At 45.8% G+C, this 14,620-nt stretch overlaps 1 protein-coding gene across 20 annotated transcripts in view; it reads right to left on the minus strand.

Annotated features, from left to right (window-relative positions):
* LOC140386732 (uncharacterized) overlaps window positions 1–14,620 on the minus strand; it is a 387,270-nt gene that overhangs the window by 52,721 nt on the left and 319,929 nt on the right. For all 20 annotated transcript variants that reach the window (XM_072469351.1, XM_072469358.1, XM_072469363.1 and 17 more), the window contains one exon: window positions 544–651. In XM_072469351.1, the coding sequence (XP_072325452.1) occupies window positions 544–651 (108 nt within the window). The remainder of the gene's footprint in view (window positions 1–543; window positions 652–14,620) is intronic.

Genomic DNA, 14,620 nt, shown 5'->3' on the forward strand with positions numbered 1-14,620 from the left:
ATTAAACTACAGGTAACTCCAAATAAGGATATTTGACTGAAATTAGTTGAATCAACAGATGCAAATATTCTTCACTGAAGGGAGCCTCATGGATTACAAAGAGCCTGTCTCACTGCTCTGTAGAACACTTGAATCAATTATCTTGCAATGCATTTATGCAGTGTGATAATTGCCTGAGCTCCACAATGCCTGATATTACCATGTTTATTTTCATGGTGCCAGCAACTATCTATGATTTTCACCCGGTTCATTTTAATAGGACAGAATATTCATGCTGATAACTGAGGAGTTGAAGACCATCAGCCAGTCAGGACACTAATAGATAGATGTTCTTTTAACAGATTTATAGACTCCAACCCATCACCCTCCTGCATTGCATCCTTCATAAGCTATCTGCAGTTATTTTCGTCTGCTTTTGGTATTAATTTTGCTCTGCGCTAGGAACCTCAATTACACATTGATGCAGATTTGAGGGGAGGTTGGAATATACACTTTACTAAGAGTATAACAGAGGAAAATATTTTTACAAAAACAGTAAATTACCTGCTCCGATGATAGGTTGCATACCCACTCCAACGCCAGGTTGCATACCCACTCCAACGCCAGGTTGCATACCCACTCCAACGCCAGGTTGCATACCCAATCCAAGACCTACATTACAATAACAAGAATTTAGTAACTAGAAAGAGTGAATTACTTCTTTACAAAGAAATTGCTTATTTAGGTGTTTTGGGCCGCAGTGGTTGGCCCCATTCTGAGCAGGGACCTGAGACCTCCAATTTCAGCAGCGGAGAGGAGAACAGTTGATCGGTAAACTAACTGAGAGCAGCTTGGGAAGGTAATGCAGTTTAAATTCTGACCAGGGATCTGAGACCTTCAATTTCAGCAGCGGAGAGGAGCGCAGCTGATCTGTAAACTAACAGAGAGCAGCTCGGGAAGGTAAGGCAATTTAAATTCTGACCAGGGATCTGAGACCTTCAATTTCAGCAGCGGAGAGGAGAGCAGCACGGGCAGGTAAAACAGTACTCTGTCTCTCTCTCACTCACTGAAACTGACAGTGTTCCAGCTGTGGAAAAACTGAACATGTCATCACAGGAAGGTTGTGATTTGATTGGTTAATAGGGAAGTTGTGTTAAATTTGAAAACCCACTTTATTACAGTTTATAAATTGCTTTCTAACAGAGGTAATAAGCAGTTATTATAAAAAACATAATCATAAAATAAAAAATTAGAGTTTAAAAAACAAATTAAAAACTAATTAAATGAAATAGAGATGGAGAGTCAGGTGATGCGTTGTTTCTACATGATGTGGGAACTGGTGAACCCCATTGTGGTTCCCAGTGACCACATCTGTGTTGGTTTCTCCAGGAACTCCGGCTCAGATTTGATGAGCTAAAGTCTGATTTTCGGACACTGTGACACATCCGGGAGGGGGAGAGATACCTGGACACTGTGGTCCAGGAGGCAGTCACACCCCTTAGAATAAATAACTTAAATTCGGCCAGTGGTCATGGACAGGAGGTTGTAGCTGCGAGTGATTTAGGTAGAGGGATCTAGGAGGTAGGATTGCAATAACCTCAGCCTTTATCCCTGTCCAATAGGTTTGAGATTCTTGCTCCCTGTGTGGATGGGAATGGAGCCTGCTGGAAGGATGAGCAAACTGACCACAGCACCATTGTACAGGGAGCCATTCAAAGTGAGGGGAGAGTAAAGAAATGTAGTTGAAATCGGAGAGAGTATAATTAGGGGCATTGACACTGTTCTCTGTGACCAGGATCGAGAATCCCGAAGGTTGTGTTGCCTGCCTGGTTCTTGGGTTCAGGATATCTCATCTGGGCTGCAGAGGAACTTGGAATGGGAGGGTAAAGATCCAATTGTCGTGGTCCACATTGGTACCAACATCATAGGTAGCACAAGGACAGAGATTCTGCTAAGGGAGTATGAATTGCTAGGAGCTAAATTAAAAAGCAAAACCAAAAAGGTAATAATCTCTGGATTACTGCCTGAGCCATGAGATAATTGGCACAGAGTCAATAAGATTAACTAGGTAAATGCATGGCACACAGACTGGTGAGGGAGAAATGGGTTTGAATTCATGGGACATTGGCACCAGTACTGGGGAAGAGGGGACCTTGTTCCGAAGGGATGGTCTTCATCTGAACCATGCTGGGAGCAGAGTCCTAGTGAATTGCGTAATTAGGACTGTAGAAACTAGTAAGGGAAACTAGAAAACCCAATTTAAAGGAGGAACTAAGAGTGCAGATTAGCAATGTGGTGGATAGTTACCAGAAAATATAAGCGAGGGACAGAACAGGTGAATGTCTTTATGGACCAAGGAATTATAGAAGAGTCATGAAATGTAACAGTAAAACACATTTTAAAGCTATGTATCAAAATGCAAGAGGCATCGTAACAAACTTAATGAAGTAACTGCACAAATGGAAATGAAAGGTTATGATTTGGTGGGGTTTACTGAAACGTAATTGCAGGGAGACCAGATCTGGGAATTGCATATCCAAGGGTATGCATTATTTTGGAAAGATAGGCTGTAAGGAAAAGGAGGTGGCACAGCCCGGCTGGTGAGGAAAGGGATCAATGCTGTAATGAGAAATAACATAAACACGAGAGATCAAGTTAGGGAATCAGTCTGGGCAGAAATAAGAAATAAAGGGAAGAGATCCTTGGCAGAAATAATCTGTAGGTCCCCAAACAATAGCTCTACAGTGGGGCACAGCATAAACCTGGAAATACTGGGGGCTTGCAAGAAAGGTACGGCGATAATGGGTGATTTTAATATGCACATAGACTGGAGGAATCAAGGGTAGCCTGGAAGCAGAGTTCATTGAATGCATTAGAGATTGCTTCCTGGAACAGTATGTTGGGCAATCAACCAGGGAGGAGGCTACTCTGGATTGGTATTCTGTAATGAGGAGGGATTAATTAATGACCTCAAGGTTAAGGATCCACTAGAGAGTAATGACCATAGTATGGTAAGATTCAAGATTCAGTTTGGGGGTGAGAAAATGGAGTCCCACACTAATGTTCTGGAATTAAACAAAGGAAATTACATAAGTATGAGGACAGATTTGGCCCGAGTAGAGTGGGCAGGAAGGCTAAAAGGTAGGACAGCTGATGAGCAGTGGCAGTTGTTTAAGGAGATACTCAATTCCTCACAACTAAAATATATCCCAGTGAAGCCGAAAGATGGTAAGTGGAGTAAAAAACATCCATGGCTAAACAAGGAAATCAAGGACATTATGAAGACATAAACTAAGGTATATCATATTGAAAAGGCCAGTGGCAGGCTGAAAGATTGGGAAACTTTCAAACATAAACAAAGGGGTACTAAAAACGTAATAAAAAGAGCTAAGGTAAATTATGAAAAAAACTAACACAAAATATCAAAAAGGACAGCATAAGCTTCTACAGGTACATAAAAGGGAAGAGAGTCGTTTATCCTTTAGATGATGAAACAAACAAAGAACAAAGAACAAAGAAATGTACAGCACAGGAACAGGCCCTTCGGCCCTCCAAGCCCGTGCCGACCATGCTGCCCGACTAAACTACAATCTTCTACACTTCCTGGGTCCGTATCCCTCTATTCTCATCCTATTCATGTATTTGTCAAGATGCCCCTTAAATGTCACTATTGTCCCTGCTTCCACCACCTCCTCCGGTAGCGAGTTCCAGGCACCCACTACCCTCTGCGTAAAAAACTTGCCTCGTACATCTACTCTAAACCTTGCCCCTCTCACCTTAAACCTATGCCCCCTAGTAATTGACCCCTCTACCCTGGGGAAAAGCCTCTGACTATCCACTCTGTCTATGCCCCTCATAATTTTGTATACCTCTATCAGGTCTCCCCTCAACCTCCTTCGTTCCAGTGAGAACAAACCGAGTTTATTCAACCGCTCCTCAAAGCTAATGCCCTCCATACCAAGCAACATTCTGGTAAATCTCTTCTGCACCCTCTCTAAAGCCTCCACATCCTTCTGGTAGTGTGGCGACCAGAATTGAACACTATACTCCAAGTGTGGCCTAACTAAGGTTCTATACAGCTGCAACATGACTTGCCAATTCTTATACTCAATGCACCGACCAATGAAGGCAAGCATGCCGTATGCCTTCTTGACTACCTTCTCCACCTGTGTTGCCCCTTTCAATGACCTGTGGACCTGTACTCCTAGATCTCTTTGACTTTCAATGCTCTTGAGGGTTCTACCATTCACTGTATATTCCCTACCTGCATTAGACCTTCCAAAATGCATTACCTCACATTTGTCCGGATTAAACTCCATCTGCCATCTCTCCGCCCAAGTCGCCAAACAATCTAAATCCTGCTGTATCCTCCGACAGTCCTCATCGCTATCCGCAATTCCACCAACTATTGTGTCGTCTGTAAACTTACTAATCAGACCAGTTACATTTTCCTCCAAATCATTTGTATATACTACAAATAGCAAAGGTCCCAGCACTGATCCCTGTGGAACACCACTGGTCACAGCCCTCCAATGAGAAAAGCATCCTTCCATTGCTACTCTCTGCCTTCTATGGCCTAGCCAGTTCTGTATCCACCTTGCCAGCTCACCCCTGATCCCGTGTGACTTCACCTTTTGTACTAGTCTACCATGAGGGACCTTGTCAAAGGCCTTACTGAAGTCCATATAGACAACATCCACTGCCCTACCTGCATCAATCATCTTAGTGACCTCCTCGAAAAACTCTATCAAGTTAGTGAGACACGACCTCCCCTTCACAAAACCGTGCTGCCTCTCACTAATACGTCCATTTGCTTCCAAATGGGAGTAGATCCTGTCTCGAAGAATTCTCTCCAGTAATTTCCCTACCACTGAAGTAAGGCTCACCGGCCTGTAGTTCCCGGGATTATCCTTGCTACCCTTCTTAAACAGAGGAACAACATTGGCTATTCTCCAGTCCTCCGGGACATCCCCTGAAGACAGCGAGGATCCAAAGATTTCTGTCAAGGCCTCAGCAATTTCCTCTCCAGCCTCCTTCAGTATTCTGGGGTAGATCCCATCAGGCCCTGGGGACTTATCTACCTTAATATTTTTTAAGACACCCAACACCTCGTCTTTTTGGATCTCAATGTGACCCAGGCTATCTACACACCCTTCTCCAGACTCAACATCTACCAATTTCTTCTCTTTGGTGAATACTGATGCAAAGTATTCATTTAGTACCTCGCCCATTTCCTCTGGCTCCACACATAGATTCCCTTGCCTATCCTTCAGTGGGCCAACCCTTTCCCTGGCTACCCTCTTGCTTTTTATGTACATGTAAAAAGCCTTGGGATTTTCCTTAACCCTATTTGCCAATGACTTTTCATGACCCCTTCTAGCCCTCCTGACTCCTTGCTTAAGTTCCTTCCTACTTTCCTTATATTCCACGCAGGCTTCGTCTGTTCCCAGCCTTTTAGCCCTGACAAATGCCTCCTTTTTCTTTTTGACGAGGCCTACAATATCTCTCGTCATCCAAGGTTCCCGAAAATTGCCGTATTTATCCTTCTTCCTCACAGGAACATGCCGGTCCTGAATTCCTTTCAACTGCCACTTGAAAGCCTCCCACATGTCAGATGTTGATTTGCCCTCAAACATCTGCCCCCAATCTATGTTCTTCAGTTCCCGCCTAATATTGTTATAATTAGCCTTCCCCCAATTTAGCACATTCATCCTAGGACCACTCTTATCCTTGTCCACCAGTACTTTAAAACTTACTGAATTGTGGCCACTGTTACCGAAATGCTCCCCTACTGAAACATCTACCACCTGGCCGGGCTCATTCCCCAATACCAGGTCCAGTACCGCCCCTTCCCTAGTTGGACTGTCTACATATTGTTTTAAGAAGCTCTCCTGGATGCTCCTTACAAACTCCGCCCCGTCTAAGCCCCTGGCACTAAGTGAGTCCCAGTCAATATTGGGGAAGTTGAAGTCTCCCATCACCACAACCCTGTTGTTTTTACTCTTTTCCAAAATCTGTCTACCTATCTGCTCCTCTATCTCCCGCTGGCTGTTGGGAGGCCTGTAGTAAACCCCCAACATTGTGACTGCACCCTTCTTATTCCTGATCTCTACCCATATAGCCTCACTGCCCTCTGAGGTGTCCTCTCGCAGTACAGCTGTGATATTCTCCCGAACCAGTAGCGCAACTCCGCCTCCCCTTTTACATCCCCCTCTATCCTGCCTGAAACATCTAAATCCTGGAACGTTTAGCTGCCAATCCTGCCCTTCCCTCAACCAGGTCTCTGTAATGGCAACAACATCATAGTTCCAAGTACTAATCCAAGCTCTAAGTTCATCTGCCTTACCCGTAATACTTCTTGCATTAAAACATATGCATTTCAGGCCACCAGACCCGCTGTGTTCAGCAACTTCTCCCTGTCTGCTCTGCCTCAGAGCCACACTGTCCCTATTCCCTAGTTCTCCCTCAATGCTCTCACCTCCTGACCTATTGCTCCCGTGCCCACCCCCCTGCTATACTAGTTTAAACCCCCCCGTGTGACACTAGCAAACCTCGCGGCCAGGATATTTATGCCTCTCCGGTTTAGATGCAACCCGTCCTTCTTATACAGGTCACACCTGCCCCGGAAGAGCTCCCAGTGGTCCAGATAATGGAAACCCTCCCTCCTACACCAGCTGTTTAGCCACGTGTTTAGCTGCTCTATCTTCCTATTTCTAGCCTCACTGGCACGTGGCACAGGGAGTAATCCCGAGATTATAACCCTCGAGGTCCTGTCTTTTATCTTTCTGCCTAGCTCCCTGAACTCCTGCTGCAGGACCTCATGCCCCTTCCTGCCTATGTCGTTAGTACCAATATGTACAACGACCTCTGCCTGTTTGCCCTCCCCCTTCAGGATGCCCTCTACCCGTTCGGAGACATCCTGGACCCTGGCACCAGGGAGGCAACATACCGTCCTGGAGTCTCTTTCACGTCCACAGAAGCGCCTATCTGTGCCCCTGACTATAGAGTCCCTTATTACTATTACTCTTCTGCGCTTTGACCTTCCCTTCTGAACATCAGAGCCAGCCGTGGTGCCACTGCTCTGGCTGCTGCTGTTTTCCCCTGATAGGCTACCCCCCCGACAGTATCCAAAGGGGTATCTGTTCGAGAGGGGGACAACCACAGGGGATTCCTGCACTGACTGCCTGCCCTTTCTGGTGGTCACCCATTTCTCTGCCTGCACCTTGGGTGTGACCACATTTACATAACTGCGATCTATGACGCTTTCCGCCACCTGCATGCTCCTAAGTGCATCCAATTGCTGCTCCAACCGAAACTGGTGAGTTAATAGTGGTGAACACAGAAATGGAAAAGATGCTAAATCAATACTTTGCCTCAGTTTTCTGGTGGAGGACACTAGTACCTATAGGATCGGACAATTCAGAGGTAATAGAAAGGGTGGAATTTGGAACAATCAGCATCGATAATGAAATGGTACTCGACAAACTCTTGGGATTGAGGTCAGACAAGCCCCCAGGGCCTGATGGCCTACATCTTAAGATGTTAAAGGAAGTGGCAGCAGAGATAGTGGATCCATTGGTTATAATATTCCAAAATTTCCTGGAAACAGGAAAGGTTCCAGTGGTTTGGAAAAATGCTAATATAACACCCTTAATCAAAAAGGGGGGAGGCAGAATGTGGGAAATTACAGACCAGTCAGTTTAACATCTGTTGTTGAAAAATTGTTAGAATCAATTATCAAGGACATAATATCAGGACATTTGAAAAGCTAAATCGTTACCCATCAGAGTCAGCATGGTTTCATGAAGGGTAAATCATGTTTGCCTAATTTGCTAGAGTTCTTCGAAGATGTAACAACTAAAGTGGATAATGGAGATCCTGTAGATGTAATATATCTGGACTTCCGGAAGGTGTTTGATAAGGTGCAGCACAGAAGGTTAATTCACAAGGTGAGGTCACATGGGATTAGGGGTAATTTATTAGCTTGGATAGAAGACTGGCTGACGGATTGGAGACAGAGAGTCAGGATAAATGGGTCTTTTTCTGGATGGCAAAATGTAACTAGTGGGGTGTCACAGTGTTTGGTCCTTGGGCCCCAGCTATTTACAATCTATATTAATGACTTGGATACAGGGATAGAAGTTTCTATAGCCAAATTTGCAGATGACACAAAAATATGTGGGACAGTAAGTTGCAATGAGGAAATAAGAACCTTACAAATGGATATAGATAGGTTAGGCGAATAAGCCAAAATGTGGCAGATGGGGTTTAACGTGGATAAGTGTGAGGTCATGCATTTTAGTTGAAAAAATAAAAGGCAACTTATTATCTAAATGGGGAGAGACTTTGGGGTACTCTGATACAGAGAGATCTGGGTGTCCTTGTGCATGAGTCACAGAAAACGAGCATGCAGGTGTAGCAGATAATAAGGAAAGCAAATGAAATGTTGGCATTTATAGCAAAAGGATTTGAGTATAAAGGTAAGGAAGTGTTGACACAACTATACAAGGCATTGGTAAGACCACACCTGGAATATTGTGCACAGTTTTGGTCCTTTATTTGAGGAAAGATGTAGTGGCAATGGAGAAAGTTCAGAGGAAGTTCACTAGATTCCAGAGATGAGGGGTTTGTCGTATGAGGAGAGATTGAACAGTTTAGGCCTATACTCTCTATAGTTCAGAAGAATGAGGGGATATCAAATTGAGGTATACAAGATGCTAAAAGATATGGATAAAGTAGATGTGGAGCAGATGCTTCCTCTTGTGAGGCATTCTAAAATGAAAGGTCATAGTCTTAGAATAAGAGGTAGCAAATTTAAAACAGATTTGATGAGAAACTACTTCTCCCAAAGGGTTGTGAGTCTGTAGAATTCGCTATCCCAGAGTACAGTGGATGCGTGGACAGTGAGTAAATTTAAGGAGGAGTTAGATATATGTTTAATTGGTAATGAGTTGAAGTGCTATGGAGAACAAGCAGGATAGTGCTCCTAGATCATGTGTTCTAGGGAGGAGATGCTCTGGCTGATTTTGCAATCCAGCTCTTAGTCTGTAGCATTGTAGGTAACAGATGAGGAACATATTAGTTATGATAGAATGGCCGAGCACACTCGATGGACTGAAAGGCCTAATTCTGCTCCTACATCTCATGAACTTCTGAACTTATGAAACAATGGGAACTAAGCATTGCATTGCCTTTTTAATTCCCCACATTCATTTCAACAATTAAACCAAGATGTTACTCTCCACACCTATTCATCTCCTTTGGAGAGTGGAGGAATGTTGCATCATCAAAGGTGCTGTCTTCGGATGAGTTAATAACCTCAAATGAGTTATGGTTAGGGTTATGGCAGCGAGTGTAGCTGAGGAACTGAGTACATACAAGTTTGGGGATTGGGGAATATAAAGTGTACATTTTGTTCTTAGATTTTACTCTTAAAATCTAATCTAGTCTATAATTAGAGGTAGAAAGTACTGTGTAAATAGGCTGAGCTTCTTTCTTTCTTGCAGCTCAGGCAGGGTAAACACATGGGGCTGGATTCTCTGAGCCTCCTCGCCAAAATCACGATCGGCGCGGGGGCGGAGAATGGGCATTACGACGAAATCCGGTCCGATGCCGTTCCTGCAATTCTCCGGTCCCCGGACAGAGGTTCCCCCCGCCCCCCCCCCCCGCCGCGAGGGTAACTGGCCGAGTTACTGACGCCGTGGTCCTAACCACACTTTGCCTGTCGGGAATGGCCGGTGGCGGCTGTGGACTCAGTCTGCGGTCGCCCTGATGGGGGGCGGGGGATCCTTCACCGGTGGGGGGCCTCATGGACAGCCAGGGGTCGATCGGGCGGCACCGATCCGCGGACATGCGCAATCTCGGGGGTCCTACATTTTTGGTGCCGCTCAGCGGTCTGAGTCCGCCATCGTGCATGGCGCGGCCGCCACAGGCCGCCGCCGTGTGCATGCGCGGACTCCCGACAGGTAGTTCAGAGCACCGTATCCGCAGCCAGAGCTGCGAGAAGCACTCCGGGGCCGTGCCAGCTCCCTGCAGGTTGGAGAATCACTCTGGACTTTCCTTAAGAAACGCCCGCCTTTTGACGCTGGCGTGCGGACATAGCCCCATTGTTGGAGAATCCCGCCCACTCTGTTTTGGGCAGTTCAACTGAATCGATTAACAGAAATTAACCAAGGGACAAATTAAAAGCGGCCGCTCCTAGTAGGAGCACAGCCCAAAAAATAACAAAAGTGAAACAGAAACTTAAAAAAAAACATCAAATCAACATGTGCAAAGAAGGGTCGTTAAAACAATCCAACCCCTGCTGGGCCCACCAAGCACGGAAGGCCTTGAGTGTGCCCGTGGACACTGCATGCTCCCTCTCCAGGGACACCCGGCCGCGAATGAAGCCGCGGAAGAGGGGCAGACGTCCGGTCAGATGACTCCCTCAGGCAGGATAAACACATTCTGCTAAGAGAGCGGAGTGGTTAATTAGCTAACTGGTTGAATCGGGGGCAAAATTCTCAAGAAACGGCGCGATGTCCGTGGATTGGCGCCCGTTCAGACGGGCATCGCGCCGCCCCAAAGGTGCGGAATGCTCCGCATCTTTGGGGGCCGAGCCCCAACATTGAGGGGCTAGGCCGACGCCGGAGGAATTTCCGCCCCGCCAGCTGGTGGAAACGGCCTTTGTTGCCCCGCCAGCTGGCGCGGAAATGACATCCCCGGGCGGCGCATGCGCAGGAGCGTCAGCGGCCGCTGACAGTTTCCCACGCATGCGCAGTGGAGGGAGTCTCTTCCATCTCCGCCATGGTGGAGACCGTGGCGGAGGCGGAAGGGAAAGAGTGCCCCCACGGCACAGGCCCGCCCGCGGATCGGTGGGCCCCAATCGCGGGCCAGGCCACTGTGGGGGCACCCCCCGGGGTCAGATCGCCCCGCGCCTCCCCCCCCAGGACCCCGGAGCCCGCCCACGCCGCCTTGTCCCGCCGGTAAGGTAGGTGATTTAATTTACGCCGGCGGGACAGGCAATTTATCGACGGGACTTCGGCCCATCCGGGCCGGAGAATCGAGTGCGGGGGCCCGCCAACCGGCGCAGTGCGATTCCCGCCCCCGCCAAATATCCGGTGCCGGAGACTTCTGCAACCGGCGGGGGCGGGATTCACGCCAGCCCCCAGCGATTCTCTGACCCGGCGGGGGGTCGGAGAATGTCGCCCCTGGTTTCTCTAGCCCTAGTTCAGTTCGCTAGAGATACAGGGTTCTTTAGTGCAGCCTTGGCAAAGGAGTGTAGCTGAGGAACTGAGTGCATACTTGGGGTTTGGTAAGTGGGGGAGTTTGGTGAAGGTGGTGTTCATTTCCTTTTGCTTTTCTACCTTCCTCACCCTGCAAGAATTGTTTCTTACTCATGTGGTACCCTCAATAATGACGCTTAGAGTGTAAACAGTAAAGAAGGCTAATAAACTAAGAACTAGACTAGAACTGAGAAGTGTGCTAACTGCTGCACTGCCCACAAGGCGGCTCCTTATATACGGCTCCCAGATGGGCGGAGCCGGAGGCGGAGTTCCCCAGGGTTCCAAGCCCGGTCTTAAAGGGGTCATCACCTTACATGATGACAAGGCTACAGTGTAACAGTAACCGTTCATCACACTCTACTACAGGGAAGGGTGTTAGCTGTTTGGTGAACATCTAGTAAGTGGTTAAGGCCTGCTCCAGTTTTTTTTGCTGTGATTACAAAGGGAGCGAATCATTGATTTTTGCAGGGTCAATGTAACCTTTTGTAACAAGACACAAGAATGTGGTGTGCTTTTGGATTGCAGGCGGCATAGTTAATGGGGTGGGGGGGGGTGGTATGGGGGCAGGTTTGTTATTTGCTTCTGGAACACCAAGCTGGATAGATAGGGGGCTGGATTCTCCGCCCCGCCGCACCACATTTTTTGCCTCAACCCGCCAGCGGGATTCTCCGTTACAGCGGCTAGTCAATGGGATTTCCCATTGTGGGGCAGCCCCTGGGTACCGCCAAAACGGAGAACTCTGTCGGTGGAGAATCCCGCCCAGGGTTCAGTTTGCCCTCAAAGGACTTTCTCTCTAAAAAGGCTTTGTACCAATATAAGTAAGTGGATACCCTTGTTGTTGACCTTATTCATGAGTGGAATTTAAAATATATGGGCTTGCGTAATTGGAATGTAGAGGCAGGTTTCATGAAGCAAGTTAAAATGTTGTAATTATTAACTGTAAAGCTATTTCTTTGTTGCTAATGTGCTTAATTTTGTGTTTCAAGATTGTTTTACCATAAAAGCTGTCTGCTGGTCAGTGTTATCAAATGCTAATTATGGGTTCCAGTCCGGTATCTTAACAAAAGATTGGGGCCTGCTCCGGATCCATAACAAAAAGTTCTGTATCTGAATGCACGTAGCCTTCATAACAAAGTTAACTAATTAATGGCGTTCATTGAAGCAAATAAATATGATCTGACAGCCATTACGGCGATATGGATGACAAGGATTGGGTTCTGAATATTGAGGGGTATATGACAATCAAGAAGAATAGGAAGTTAGGTAAAGGTTAAAAGGTAACAACATTAATCAAGGATGGTGATGTCGCAAACAGGCCTCCTAACAGTAACCACAATGTAGGACAAAGCATACAAGAGGAAATATTGGGTGCTTGTGATAAAGGGGCGGAAATAATCATGGGTGACTTTAATCTATAATATAAACTGGAAAAATCAGATTGGCAGTAATAGCCTGGATGAGGAGTTCATAGAATGCTTTTGAGATAGTTTCTTAGAGCAGCACATTCCGGAACCAAACAGAGAGCAGGCTATAATAGACTTAATCTACCTAGTAAGGTAATTACCTCAGAGTAAAGGCACACATAGGAAGCAGCGACCACAGTATGATTACATTTTACATCAAGTTTGAAAGGGAGAAAGGTCTAAGATGAGTTTATTAAATTAAATAAGGGCAACCAAGCTGGAATGAAAGCTGATATATCTAAAGTGAACCAAAGTTTACCAGAGGATTGATCAATAAAGAAGCAGTAGCAAACATTTCAGGCGGTATTTTAGAATACTCAAAATAAGTATATTCCCACTATCAAGAAAAATTCTAAAGGGAGAATCCCACCACCCGTAGTTAACTGAAGAAATTAGAGAAAGCATTAAACGTAAGGAAAAAGCATATAACTGCGCAAAGGGAAGTGGAAAAAAACATCCTGAGCTAATGGAGTTTGGGCTGTTATCACAGGATCTCAATCAAGATATTTGATTAACGTGGGAGTGAAAGGTTATCTGTACTAGGCAGGAATGTGGGGGTTGAAGGTACAATCAGATCAGTCACGATCTTCTTGAATTGCGGAGCAGGTTCGAGGGGTCGAGTGGCCTACTGCTGGTCTGAATGCCTATCTATGTCAAGTCAGATGATTGGTGAGAACATAAAGAACGGCAGAGAATGATTCAATATGTTAATCAGGTGAAAGAAGTTACAGGAGCTAGATTTTCTTTAGATATTTAAAAAGGAAAAGAGTAGGTAAAGTGGCTATTGGTCCTCTAGAGAGTGAAAATGGAGAGTTAATTAATGAGGAAATGGCAGATGAAATGAACAAATATTCTGCTCCTGTATTCATTACAGAAGATACAGTAATAGATGTAAATGAAGAGATGGAAAGGAGAGGAGAACTTTGTGAAACTACACTCACTAGGGAAGTTGTACTGAGCAAACTGATTGAGTTGCGGGGCCGACAAGTCTCCAGGTCCAGGTGGACTTTATCCCATGGGTCTTAAAAAGGTAGCTACTAAGGTGGTAGATGTGTTGGTGTTACTTTTCTGGCTAGATTCTGGAAAGGTTCCATCACACTGGAATGTAGCAAATATAACTCCTCTGTTCAAGAAGGCAGGGAGGCAGAAAACAGGAACCAAAAGCCAATTAGTTTGTCATTTGTTGTGGGATTGTGTTAGAATCGATCATTAAAAAGATTAGACACGGGAACTTAGAAAAATGCAAGGTAATGGGGGAGAGTCAGCATGGTTTTGTGAAAGGGAAATCTTGATTATCCAAGGTATTGGAGTCCTTTGAAGGAGCAACATGTGCTGCGGATAAAGGGGAGCCTGCAGATGTGCTGTACTTGGATTTCCAGTAGGCAATTGATAAGGTTCCACATCAAAAGTTATTGTGGAAAATAAAAGCTCATGGTGTCGAGGGTAGCATATTAGCCTGGATAGAAAGTTGACTGGCTGGCAGAAAACAGAGAGTGTACATAAATTGGAATTTGTCTGATTGGCAGGATGTGATGAGTGGAGTTCCGCAGGGGTCTGTGCTGGGGCCTCAAAGTTTTACAATTTATGTCAATGACTTAGATGAGGAGAGCTAAGGCATTATAGCTAAATTAGCAGATGACACACAGATAGGTGGGAAAGTAAGTTGCGAAGAAGATATGAGGACTGTGCAGACGGATATAGATAGGTTGAGTGAATGGGTAAAAATCTGGCAGATGTGGGAAAATGTGAAGTTGTTCACTTTGCAGGAAAAATAAAAAAAAGTAGAGTATTATTTAAATAGAGAATGGCTGCAGGATTCGAGCTGCTGGCGGGGGGGGGGGGGGGGGGCACTGTTTTAGAATTAAGGATCACCCTTATAGGACAGAGATGAGGAGAATTTTCTTCTCTCACGAG

Source organism: Scyliorhinus torazame, chromosome 12, assembly GCF_047496885.1.
Source record: "Scyliorhinus torazame isolate Kashiwa2021f chromosome 12, sScyTor2.1, whole genome shotgun sequence".
NCBI lineage: Eukaryota > Metazoa > Chordata > Chondrichthyes > Carcharhiniformes > Scyliorhinidae > Scyliorhinus > Scyliorhinus torazame.